The sequence below is a fragment of the Oncorhynchus gorbuscha genome, linkage group LG09 (assembly GCF_021184085.1).
Source record: "Oncorhynchus gorbuscha isolate QuinsamMale2020 ecotype Even-year linkage group LG09, OgorEven_v1.0, whole genome shotgun sequence".
NCBI classification, from domain to species: domain Eukaryota; kingdom Metazoa; phylum Chordata; class Actinopteri; order Salmoniformes; family Salmonidae; genus Oncorhynchus; species Oncorhynchus gorbuscha.
The window spans coordinates 48,180,972-48,193,801 of NC_060181.1; the positions used below are offsets into that span (position 1 = coordinate 48,180,972).

The 12,830-nt window shown below is 39.4% G+C and overlaps 1 protein-coding gene across 4 annotated transcripts in view; it reads left to right on the top strand.

Moving 5' to 3' along the window:
• The first annotated feature begins 5,646 nt into the window (after positions 1-5,646).
• Positions 5,647-12,830, top strand: part of LOC124043724 (dachshund homolog 1-like) — a 284,092-nt gene continuing 276,908 nt past the window's right edge. For 3 of the 4 annotated variants that reach the window (XM_046362623.1, XM_046362624.1, XM_046362625.1), the window contains exon 1: positions 5,648-6,475. In XM_046362623.1, coding sequence (XP_046218579.1) covers positions 5,937-6,475 — 539 coding nt within the window. In that variant the 5' untranslated portion in view covers positions 5,648-5,936. Of the gene's footprint in view, positions 6,476-12,830 lie in introns of all 4 variants that reach the window. The other variant, XM_046362622.1, reaches the window with a different exon arrangement.

The window sequence follows — 12,830 nt, forward strand, 5'->3', positions numbered from 1 at the left end:
CTATATTAATGACTATGAAAATTATTTGAATTATATAGCCAATTATAGAAAAATCCTAACCATGAGAATTGACATTTAAATTAATTTAATTGAAATTGGTTTTCAACATTGTTTTATCAAAGCTTTATGGGGTGAATACATTACTACATCAAACATTATATGGTGTCATTGATCATGCAGAAGTCTTTTGAGGTGATTACAGTTGGACAGTACTCATTTCTTTGCAACACTAATTTTCTTGGCAAGACTGGCAACCAAGTACATGCCATGACGGTTGTCAGGGTTGATCATTGCAACACTGTTCTACCTGCTAGTTGTAGTAGGGAGAAATGACAACATTATCACATGTTTTCCACAGTCAGTTACTGTAATTCTACTTTAATTCTAACAAAAAAACATATCAATCTTCATTGGTTGACTTGACAAGACGAACTAGCAACAGACAAACAGGGAACATCAGAGTAAATACCAGGGACTAATGGGGAAAACAGGTGACACCTGGAGGTGGGTGGAGACAATCACAAAGACAGGTGAAACAGATCGTGGCGTGACACGTGCACTGATACATTTCAAGCTCTTGTACAACTTTTCAAGGTTTGACATAAAGAAAATATACAGAGAAACCATGTTGTCTACAATTGGTAAAATCTCATGTGAAGGCTTATGAGGTATGATAGAGCTACAGGCACTAACACCACAGTACATACTGGACAGCTGCATTGGATTGAGAATAACAGTGGGTATCACACAAAACATGGTGTTTTTCTTCTTCTTCTAAGGGCACTGTGTTTTGATAAAGGGTCTGATTGATAAGGAAATGCCCATACAGCTTGCCAAGGCGGTTACATCATTTCTTCATTCCCCCCCTCCTCTTTTATTCTCCTCTTCAAGAAAGCTAATTAGAGTGATTTTTTTTTAGAAAGATATTACAAACGCAATGATTTGCAGTTAACCCATGCACAAAAATGTAATAGTGGGCATACGCCCGAGTGGCGCAGCGGTCCAAGGCACTGCATCTCAGTGCTAGAGGCCACACTACAGACACTCTGGTTTGAATCCAGGCTGTTTCACAACCGGCTGTGATTGGGAGTCCCATAGGGCGGTACACAATTGGCCCAGCATTGTCCGGGTTTGGCCAGTGTAGGCCATCATTGTAAATAATAATTTGTTCTTAACTGACTTGCCTAGTTAAATAGGTTAAATTTAACATCAAGAGCAACAAAAAACAGTATTGTGACATTTATTGTATATAATGAAATCTTAATTTGGTGCATATTTAAGCAAAAGGTTAGCGACATAAAGGGCAAATAGGTTGCCTGGCTAAGACTTTTAAGCAGCTATTGATTTTACACTACAAGCCCCCTCTTTCCCTAAATTATAATTTTTAAAAGGCACACTGCTTATCTTAAAGCTGATCTGAAACACAACTAGAATGCATTTGGTGTTAACTCAAAGTATGTTCTGCCCCTTCCTAGGCCATCCTTGTAAATAAGAATTTGTTCTTAACTGACTTGCCTAGTTAAATAAAGGTTAAATAAATACAACATTTAATAAACCATTTACACATGCACAATACATTTTAATGTCTACTAATGGGTTATAAATTAAAGTTATTCAATTTGACCGTTATGTGTTACTTATTGATGATTGTGCATTGCATGTATAGATGACAATCAATGCAGTTTGCTTATGAACTTATTTTATTGTTACAAAATGTAATTACATCAAAACAAATACAAATACAGTACAAGAATGGTTTTTGGTTTCCTGTTGGTGGGATACATTCATTAAACAATATGTTGCTTGGCTATTTTGTAAAGTAATGGAAAGAAAGCTTGGAAATCAAGTTGGCTGTACATTAATACCAACATACTTCTGATGATTGAATTATAAATACATACAGTGTGTGTAAATAATTAACACTAGAGATGTGTTATTATATATTGTCTAACTTTTTAAGATACAGCTCTGCATCTCCATCCTACAGTTAAGTGTGTCACACAACTTTTATCTTAGTCTTATCTCATTCGTCACAATATACTTATGTTGATGTATGTGACACCTGATTCCCATCATGCATTACTAACTTCCAAAAGCTCCTCTTTAAGAGGTGTTAAGTTTAGGGAAGTGAATGTATGGGAAGCAATCCGTTTTATCAGTCAATTTCACACTTCACCTGTCACAGAGTACTCATTTATGACAACCGTCTTCAGATCCAATAAGTACCTACCCAGTACACAAACAATGTCCTCCTGCTTGCTATTTTCCACTTTCCCTACACCCAAAGCTATAAATTCCTACCACCAGCAGGTGAAAAGACTTTGCCATTCAAGACATGATCTCTGCCGAGTAGCCCCCACTCATAGGACCGCTATACGCCCTTGTCAGGCTGCTTTTGCATCTCTGGCATTTAGCCTCCAATCAGAAAACACCTACACGCCCAAGGAAAGCCATCTAGCCATGAGTTAATATTAATTATACTGCAGGTGGGTCTAATCCTGAATGCTGGTTGGTTAAACCCACATTCCAGCCGGTGTCTATTCTACAAGTTACCACCAGCTAAATTTATGACGTTAAAATGCCTAATTACTCACTTCCATCTGACTGCGCAATCCACTTTCTCATAAACATAGCCCGGCACTTTATATACTTGATCTCCACTATAAAAAGCATCTAGACATTATCCCACATTTCTTTTAGACTAACATTTAGCTGAGATTTGTATAAACCTTGCTGCCTGTCACTGACATTTGCAACATTGTTTCAATTTTCAAATTCGATCTCCTGCCGTCCCATAGTAATGAATATGCCGGGAGTCTGACAGACAGGCAGGGAGCGTTTCTCAGGCAGTCTAAATCATGAATCAGCTGGCATCATTTTTATGTATATATACAAAGAAATGTCAATTGAAAAAAGGTCAAACAAAACTAAGTCTTTCCAGCTTCCGTTTGAAAAGATTGTGTTAGACGTGTGGTTGGCTAGCTCCTCTGAACAAGTGCCCTGACGAGAGAGCACATGTTCTATACCAGGCGAAATCTTGCCTCATTAGCTCATTGTTATGGATGCATCCATTAAATGTCACGAGAAAACAGCTTAAACAAATGCAAATGCTGCTATTGTTGTTATTCTGGCTGCTCTGTTTGATGTGACTGTAAATTAGCCGTAGTTGGCTAGCTACCAAGCAAGGGTAGCCAGTATGGCAATGGAACATTTAGAATGAACGACTGGGTCGCTCGCGTCCATGGATTACAGAACAATAAGACTGAATGACTGGGTCGCGTCCATGGATACAGAACAATAAGACTGAATGACTGGGTCGCGTCCATGGATACAGAACAATAAGACTGAATGACTGGGATGCATCTTTGGCAACCAAACCGATAGAACGAAGGACCAGCCGGATTGGGTAGCAACTCTAGATTTGTGTCAGGACTATATTTTGTGGAAGGATGAAATAGTATGAATAAATTCAACAAAATAACGTTTTTAATGAAAATATGTCAATCATTATTTGAATATGTTGGTAACCCACTATATAAAAGTGATAATACCAGAGAAGCCGGTGTTTGGAGGATATATTGGCATGGTTTGCCAACACCCGTGCCAATATATCCTCCAAACACCGGCTTCTCTGGCCATATCACTTAAAGACAATAGCAAGGAATTTGTCTAATTTTAAATTTGGGGACTGCAAGCTTTTGTTTTTGTTTCTATAAATACCTTACATTTGTTGTGGTTTTGTCATGTGTAAATGTGGGCTATTCTTTTGGTGCTGAAATCCGACCACACTAGTCGCCTCTCAACTCCATCGTAAATCGTGGCAGGCATTGTATTCACCACTCCATGTGGATGTGATAGTCATGGAGGTATGTAACGTCACATTCACTTAGACCAGATGAGACTTTGCCTATCTGTTCTTTCTTGCACAGTATTTACTTCATTTCAATGTAACATTATTGTTTCAAACAGGGCCAGAAGTGAGAGACTACAACGGTGCCAAGTTTGGGCCGCATTCAATGACAGAACACTGTATATAAAATAATGGGTGCCAAGACCTGAGGTCGACAGTGGGGCGATTGCTACCTTCCATTCTGTCGAGACGTTTTTACATCGCCACAACCTGCACTGGGGCAGGGAATAAGGGCTGTTTCAGGGACTTGTTTCTGAAGACCATTCGTCACAGTAAGTTTTGATATTATTAAATGAGTTACACTTGTTTTCTCTACTTTTGAGCAGATTCAAATGTAACTCAATGTTCTTTATTTGTGTATAGTAGCCATTCAGAAGAACCCTGCAACCTGGGATGCCACAGATGAGGGGGTCCAGATTCGTGTCACCCGTTACCTGAAAGGGACCTCCGATTGTGAAGGTGGGAGGCAACTGCGCACAAGGAAGAGGGATTTGATGCAGTGAGGGTCAACTTCAAGTATCGGACCGCCTGTCTCAAAGCTACACCCTTCTTATGTCACCTCACTGCGCTACTAATGTATATACTTTCATATAACTATGCTGTATGGTGTGTACCTTATTCCACTCACAATGTACATGGGCAAACAATGTCCATACTACTATCCCGAAAGTTTTTATTTGTATTTTTTATCTGCATGCCTCATACTTGCTTTAGTCGTTTTCTTAGTGTTATGTAAATGCAATGTCAGTTATTTGACTGCTTTTCTATGTTACTTATTTGATTTACTATGTCACTTTTGTCACAATTGCACTGTGTGAGAAGCCTGCAAATACATGACAATAAAATTCGATTTGACTGGATTTGGATTGGTCATCACCAGTGGATCCAGGTGACCAGGACTGGCCCTCATTATCTGATATATACTGCACACACACAATCATTTACAGTACTTTTCCACAAACATTTTTCAAATGGCATCCAATGTATCTTAAATAATAAAAATCTATAAATAAATAAAAAATAAGTGGTGACAGGGGGTAGGCATGCCCTGGCTTGATAGCGAAAAAAATCGTATTTCTTCTGATTGGCAGCTGTAGTGTCACTGGTCGGGAGAGGGCGGGTGGGCTTTGTTAGGAAATCCACACATGAACCGTAGAAGCACGGCTGATGCTTGACAAAACCGCCTATTGCGGGCGCCGGGTGAATGAGGACGATGGGCAAAAAAGCTGTTGCATGGCGCTTGACCATTCTGGAGGGATTGCCGGTCTCCCAGATGCTCATAGCTGATGCAGAATTTAATTGACATAATTGCACTGAACTGTGATTTGTAAATATAAACCAATCTAAAAAGGTATAATATGTTTGATTGATTTCAGTTTTCAAACAAAAGTGCATTTAAAGAAGACAGGCGATAATTGCGTGAAAGTAGGGCTACTTTTGTCAGTTAATATGTTTACTTAACAGTCACTTAAAAAGTGTTACAATCAATCCCGGTCTCCCTTCCTTCACTGTATTTGCACTCAATGTCCCTTGACGCATGCGATTACGTATGATATGCAACATCTCAAAAACATGTTTTAGATTAAAGAAAGCCATATAAAATAATGACGTGTTATATAATATGATACAATGACTTGTAATAATTTCCTAACTAAATAAAGGTTCAATAAAATGATAATCATATTTAAATTCTGTCTGTCTTTTCTTCAAGGGTTTCCACTGTCTCTTAGCTCCTCCCTCTCTGTACCTTGTGACAACCACAACTCATCAACAGAGCATATGCGGAGCCGCACTTATCTGCTCATTCTCCTCCTGTCATTCCGCCTTCTATCTTTGATCATTGTCCCACCGCGCTCAGCCCAAACCCTCACTCACCACCTATTTTCAGCATCTCTTTCTACTCCCCAACTCATCAGAGGAGCTAAACTCCCGTGGAATCTTTCATTTGGAGTTCCTCGACTGCCGCACTTTTTTCCGCAGGAGTGGTTTTTATACTTTGAACTTACTCTTCTTCCCCTAGGTGACAATGGCCGTACCGGCTGCTTTGATCCAGCCAATCCCTCTGGTCCAGACGCCTTCGATCTCCACTCCTTCCGCGACCACGTCCCCGCCGTCAACAACTTCTTCCCCGTCTCCCTCCGTGGGCCCATCCGGCCAGAACCTGTTCCGCTCGGAACTCCTCGCCAACAGTAGCCCCGGCATCTCGACCGGGACTCTGCCCAGCAAGCCAGTCTACTCGACCCCGTCGCCTGTTGAAAACACCCCGCAGAACAACGAGTGTAAAATGGTAGAACTGCGGGGGGCGAAGGTGGCGTCTTTCACCGTGGACGGCTGCGAACTCATCTGCCTGCCCCAGGCGTTCGATCTGTTTCTGAAGCACCTGGTCGGAGGACTGCACACCGTGTACACCAAGCTGAAGAGACTGGAGATCACACCGGTGGTGTGCAATGTGGAGCAGGTCCGCATCCTGCGAGGTCTAGGGGCCATCCAGCCAGGAGTCAATCGCTGCAAACTCATCTCCAGAAAAGACTTCGAGACTTTGTACAATGACTGCACCAATGCCAGGTGAGTGGAGACGAGGGACGCTAATTTGATGTATAGGTTTTACGCAAGCAGAAGGCGTCAAGGTTGAAAAGCTGTAACACAGGAAGGGGGAGACATTTTCCATTTTGTGGAAGTCATATGTTTCAGGTGTCATTTAGCTGCAATGACTGAACTTTAGGTCATTTTTGTAGTACTCTATTGTGCCAAATCTGATAATAGGCATATGTTGTTATGGAGTTTTTAGTAGGCTAAACAGGGAAACACAGATGGACATGGCGAGGGCGCACCGCTCGAAAAAGTTGTGGCAGGTTGATGGCAATTGAATTTATTATTATTGCAAAGAGTTGTCAGTGACTTGCTCAACCCAAACGAATGTTAAAACGCAACAGTCACATTTTAGTCATTTGAAAGTGTTACTAAATTAGGCTACTTGAGGACTTTTTCATGGCCTGAAATTAAAGTGTCCAAAACCCACAGCAAGTTGAAAACCATTGCCTGGAGGGAAAGCTCACACATGAAAAAATAGGAGTTTACTATAGAATACTACATTATAAACTGGGTGGTTCGAGCCCTGAATGCTGATTGGCTGACATACGTCATGGTATATCAGACCGTATACCACGGGTGTGACAAATGTATTTTTACTGCTCTAATTACGTTGGTAACCAGTTTCTAATAGCAATAAGGCACCTCTGGGGTTTGTGGTATATTGCCAATATACCAGGGCTAAGGGCTGTGTCCAGGCACTTCCCGTTGCCTCGTGCTAATGAACAGTCCTAAGCCATTGTATATTTACCATATACCACACCCACTCGGGCCTTATTGCTCAAGTATACAACAGACTGCAAAAACACTACAGTCAATACTACAGTAATGTCTTCAAAAACACTACAGTCAATACTACAGTAATGTCTTCAAAAACACTACAGTAGTATACTACAGTATTTTAATTTGCATAGACCCTGTCCATTACCCTCCCCGTATCCAAATTTGTGCCACCCATAACTGAGACACCTACATGCCAAGTATAGATTATATTATGTTCCCTACAGGTTATAGAAAAGAGCAGATGGCCTGAAGTATATGTTAAGACCTCAACCCTACATGACCTACAGGTTATGGAAAATTTGCTCTTTGAGTATTTTGTCCAGTAGTTTTATTTTTAAGGACACAGCCCCCACTGTTTTTTAAAATATAACAAATCCAAAACACTACATTACTACAGTAATGTCTTCAAAAACAGTATATTAAATACTACAGTCTGCAAAAATACTACAGTAAATACCACAGTATACTACAGTCCACAAAAACAGTAATTACTATAGTATATAGTCAAGTATACTACAGTCAGGTCCGCAACTCTGTGTGTGAGCATTACCACATTTCCACTCTAAATTAAGCTCACCATTAACCCTACTTTATTTTTAAATGACATTGAAATAAAAGTAGGTTATCCTATATCAACTGTCCTAGCCATAGGGGCAATCATTTAAAAGTCTTTGAACTTTAAATTAAGTAAACAACATTTTAAAACATTAGACCATAGAGAATTAAAATAATTTGATTTAAATAGATTAATATACTGTTCATCTTCAGATTAATACATACTTTTCATAGGATCATTACAAAATACACTTTCTTTTGCCAGCCATGCCAATGTGTAGGAGGATTTTATGGGCGACAGATTTGGGTAGAGATCTATTTTTGATTTAAAACCATTTTTAGTGTGCTGTTGCTCATATGCTGTGATGTATTGCTCAATCTGATAGGATGGGTTGAATCAGGCCAAATATGCCATCTAATCTGTTGATTGATTTAATATTGATCTGCCATTGCGAAATGAGCTGTAAATGCAAATATGATGGAAAGTCTAACATGAGCAGAGATACATATTTTATGGCGGTTATGAGAGAGTCCTTGAGGCCTTAACATGAATGCGCTAAGCTGTAGGTCACTCTGGATAAGAGCATCTGCTAGATGACTAAAATGTAAAATATAAATGTAAAATGTATAAACAACACTATCTGGGCGCAATGTTACGTTTAGGCGCCATTGTTAGGCTCAATGTTACTGGTGTATTTGAGGATGATGTTGAGTGTGTAAGATAATTATTTCATTACACTTTGCTGTAAGACACACTTGCTTGCATAAACACAAATATGCGGATGGACTCACACACATTTTATTGTCACAAACAAATAGGAATTTATGGGTGGGTTCACATAAGGTTACATTTCTGAATTAAAATATTCAGTTATTTGCAGTATAATCAAGAAAAAGTATTTTGTTGTTTGCTGCTACTGAATCAATATTCTGAAAATAATGCACTGAAGGTTATTTACTTTTTGAAAGTACATATGAATTTGCTCACAATAAATTCTGAGGAAGACACATCAATGTTTGCAATGTATATAGCAGAATATGCAAACATAGCATTTTGACATTTGACCATGTGTATGGGCCCTGTATACTGAAGATCGTTAGGTATTTATTAGGATTGAAAATGCATTGCTTTTATCAAATGATGTTATCAGCTTTCATCAGTGTTTTGAACTTCTTTTCAATGCTCTATTTGGATATGCTGTGTCTACATGTTGATACCAATGGATTCATAAACTACTGTATTTCCACATTTTATCTCTACATCTGGCCTTAACACTAGTTTTATCCTACACCCTATTCACATTCACACACAATCAATTAACCTTACCCTTTCTTATCAATCAGCATTTACACAAACCTAACAGAAACTGTGACCTCCCCTTCAGATAGAGTTCTGGAGCAGTTCTAGACCACTCTGGTTCCTATCCCCAATGAGTTTCACCTCTCCGCCCTTTATTCTCTGAGTGTGTGGTTGAACTCATTGGGTTGTGAATGGGGAGGTGGGGAACGGACGGACGGCCAGACACACACACACCCTGTCCCATTTGGAGAATTACATCATAGGTTTGAAACAGAGGCATATGTCCACTGGATATAGGCCTAGTCAGGTGCTAACTTCTAAAGAAGAAGAGTAACTTGTATTAACATAACTTGGTTGACCTATTTCTGTTGTTTGGAGCTCAGTCAGGGTTGTAATTTAGAGCAATGTAGCCCATTGTAGCTTTTTAGTCCACCAAAAAAGTAGGCCCATGTAGGACAATGATACAGTTTATTCAACATTAGTGCAGTGGCCTGACGTAGTTTTGTTTTTTTATCCAAAGTCCTTTTCACAATGACGTTATATTCTTTCATACAGTGGTGATTTTCGGTGACTATGGTGTTCAAAATAGTCCTTAACCAGTGGTGGTCCGTGACGTTTAAGATGAAGGAGGATGATTCTTTTTTTATGAGCATGGCCTTATTTTTATTACAGCATATTGGATGACTGTCATTCATATTCCATTTACCCAGCTCAATGTAACATCAATAGGTTTAGGCTACTACATGATACTGTAATTTTCCCTGTACCGATCATGAAGTTTATACAACCTAGCATATGAATGAAAGTTTACAATGTAGGTGCATAGGTCGAGAGAATTTTGAGTAATCACGGTGACAGACATTGACACATTTAATATCTCCTTGCACACTCTTGCCTGCATTTAGCTGGTCTAGGGTGCAATCATTAGTCCAACAGTTGCAAATATTTATCCCTGTTCCGTTCCGTTTGCTTCTGTTTAAGAAACGTTTTTCAACAGAATCAGCAGAAGGAATACACACCTGATCACGAGCAAACACAGTTCACTTTCATACCAGATACGTATAAACAGCTTGTTGTATTTATAATTCCTTCTCGCAACTATCTACGTGCTCTCCTCCGCTCACCTTATCCCTTTGCTTGTGGACTTCAGTGCATAACACATCAGCTGTCAGTTACCAGGCGAAAAAACCTTTCCAAGCCTAACCTTCATATCATGACTGCTAAACTCTACACACATTCTACAACGTTGTCACGTCATAGTCAACATAGCTACTAGAACTAACGCGTTAGTAAACCCGCTACAATCATGCCGTACAGTGTAGTCAGTAGCAATCAGTTTAGTAGTTACACTGGCAGGCCCCGGTGGCAATAAAATAACAAAACCAAGACTACCTTGACTTGGAAGAGTTCAAGTGTTGGATAGCCATAGCCAGCTAGCGAATATAGCATCTCTCTATGTTTGAGCTGGGTGTTTGAGTAGGCTAGACGAGCTATTTGCATTTGACACTAGCTAAGTAAGTGAAAGTGAAAAAATATATTCTGCAAAATATATTGTAGCTACCTCGCACTCTCTCTTTTGCCTCTCTTTATTTTGGAAGAGATTAATTTGTTCAGAATTGTTCAACTATTGTCTTTCTTTCTCTGAGTCAACTACTCACCACATTTGATGCAGTGCTAGTGAGCTATAGCTTATGGGTGTGGCAGGTAGCCTAGTGGTTACAGTGTTGGGACAGTAACCAAAAGGTTGCCAGATCAAATCCCCGAGCTGACAAGGTAAATATCTGTTGTTCAAGGGCAATTAACCCACTGTTCCTAAGCCATCGTTGTAAATACAAATTTATTCTTAACTGACTTGCCTAGTTAAATAAATGTAGAATAAAAAAGTATGCTTTCAGTACTAGATTCATTCTCTGATCCTTTGATTGGGTTCACAACATGTCAGACTGCTGCTGAGGCTACTGTAGACCTTCATTGCAAAGGTTGTAAATACAGCAAACCACACATGTCCAAATGTGCACTTCACATTACCATATATTAAAACTTATGCCATTAACGGTATCAACATTTCTCGGCGGCACAAGTTCGACCTCTCACTCACTGTAATCATTGTTTTTTCGTATCTTTCACCTACACCTATTTATTATGTTACTATTATGTTACTAAATGTATCTAGAATATTTTCAGATTTAGTTATTGACAAATGCTGTGAAAAGTACAGCAAATGTAAAATGCACATAAAATCAACAGCGTAATGTTTGGATTCAGTCGCGTTAGGTGAACTGTTGTGTCCTCAGTTTTAGTCTGATAATTTCCCCATCATCTACAAAGTGTTCTCTTTCAGTTACAACCATTGTCATGCATATGCTTTTTATAGTTCTTCCGTTAGAATCATTTACATCTGTCCCTATCCCATATAATCCAATTTCCACAAGTGTTAAGGGGTTAAAACAACAGACTCAATTCAGCCACTGGGTAAATAGTGACACGGCATCCCTTCTGGGCCCATGCAATGTTACGTCTGATGTCTGACCAAGATGTGGCCTTGGGTATAAATGTTGCCACTATATGTATTATGCTCACTTTAGCTTACAACTTTTTGAGTATGTTAGAATATGTTTTGGGTATGTAATTTGGTGTGTTGTTGGTGGCACTTTATTTGACAGTTCACTTTTTCTATGTTTACTCAAGTAATATGGTCATGTTGATACATTATTGGTGTGCTTGCTTTCATTGCTGTGTGATATCCTATAGGTCGGATGCCTTCCATCTCCAATGTCAACGTCTCGACGAGCTGCATATAGGCTACTGTATCTATTTCCGTGCAGAGTGCAATGATTTATTTGCCTTTCCTTCATGTACTTTCAAGGGACTCTTGCCAGATTCAAATCCTGAGTCAGTTGTATCCCTACTCTCACCCCAGATTACCATTGCCCCTTCTCTTTCACAGATCCTGGATCAGTAATGATACGTTCCTACTGTCACCCCTGTTCCTTCACACATAAACAAATCCTAGCTCAGTTATACTCTTACTGTCATCCCAGATTACCACTGCCCCTCATTCCCCTTCACACAGACACAGATCCTAAGTCAGTAGTAATATTCCTTCTCTCACCCCTGTCCAGCACTACCACTCCTGATCACAGACACAGATTCAGTTGTAATATCCCCACCATTACCACGGCACCTTTTTCTCCTTAACACAGACACAGATCATAGGTCAATTATAATATTCTCACTCATCGGCTAAATAACCGATAACAGACACATTTTCACACTTCATTAATTAACTAAGCTAATTTTAATCTGTTGTCTGTCCCGCCTCTCGGTACCTGTGTTATTTTTGTGTGCTGTCAAAAAAAAATCCCGGTGGAGGGAGAAAATATGTGCATCCTTAAATCCATTTTCCATTCAATTCTGTATTGTTTCTAAACCGTTTCTAAACACTTGATAGAACACAAACTTTTTTTCTTAGGTTTTTGCCACAAAAATAACCTAAAGACTAGATTTGGTTTTTGCCACAATAAATTATATAGACTAGTTTTTCAACTAGATTACTAATCTACCGCCTTCCCTCAAAAGTCCCACCCACAGTGATTGATTGACAGGTCTGAAACTCTACCAGCTCAGTGACAACAATCCTACTCAGAGGCCAAACTGTTAAAGGGTAGTTCACCCAAATTACAAAATGTTTTC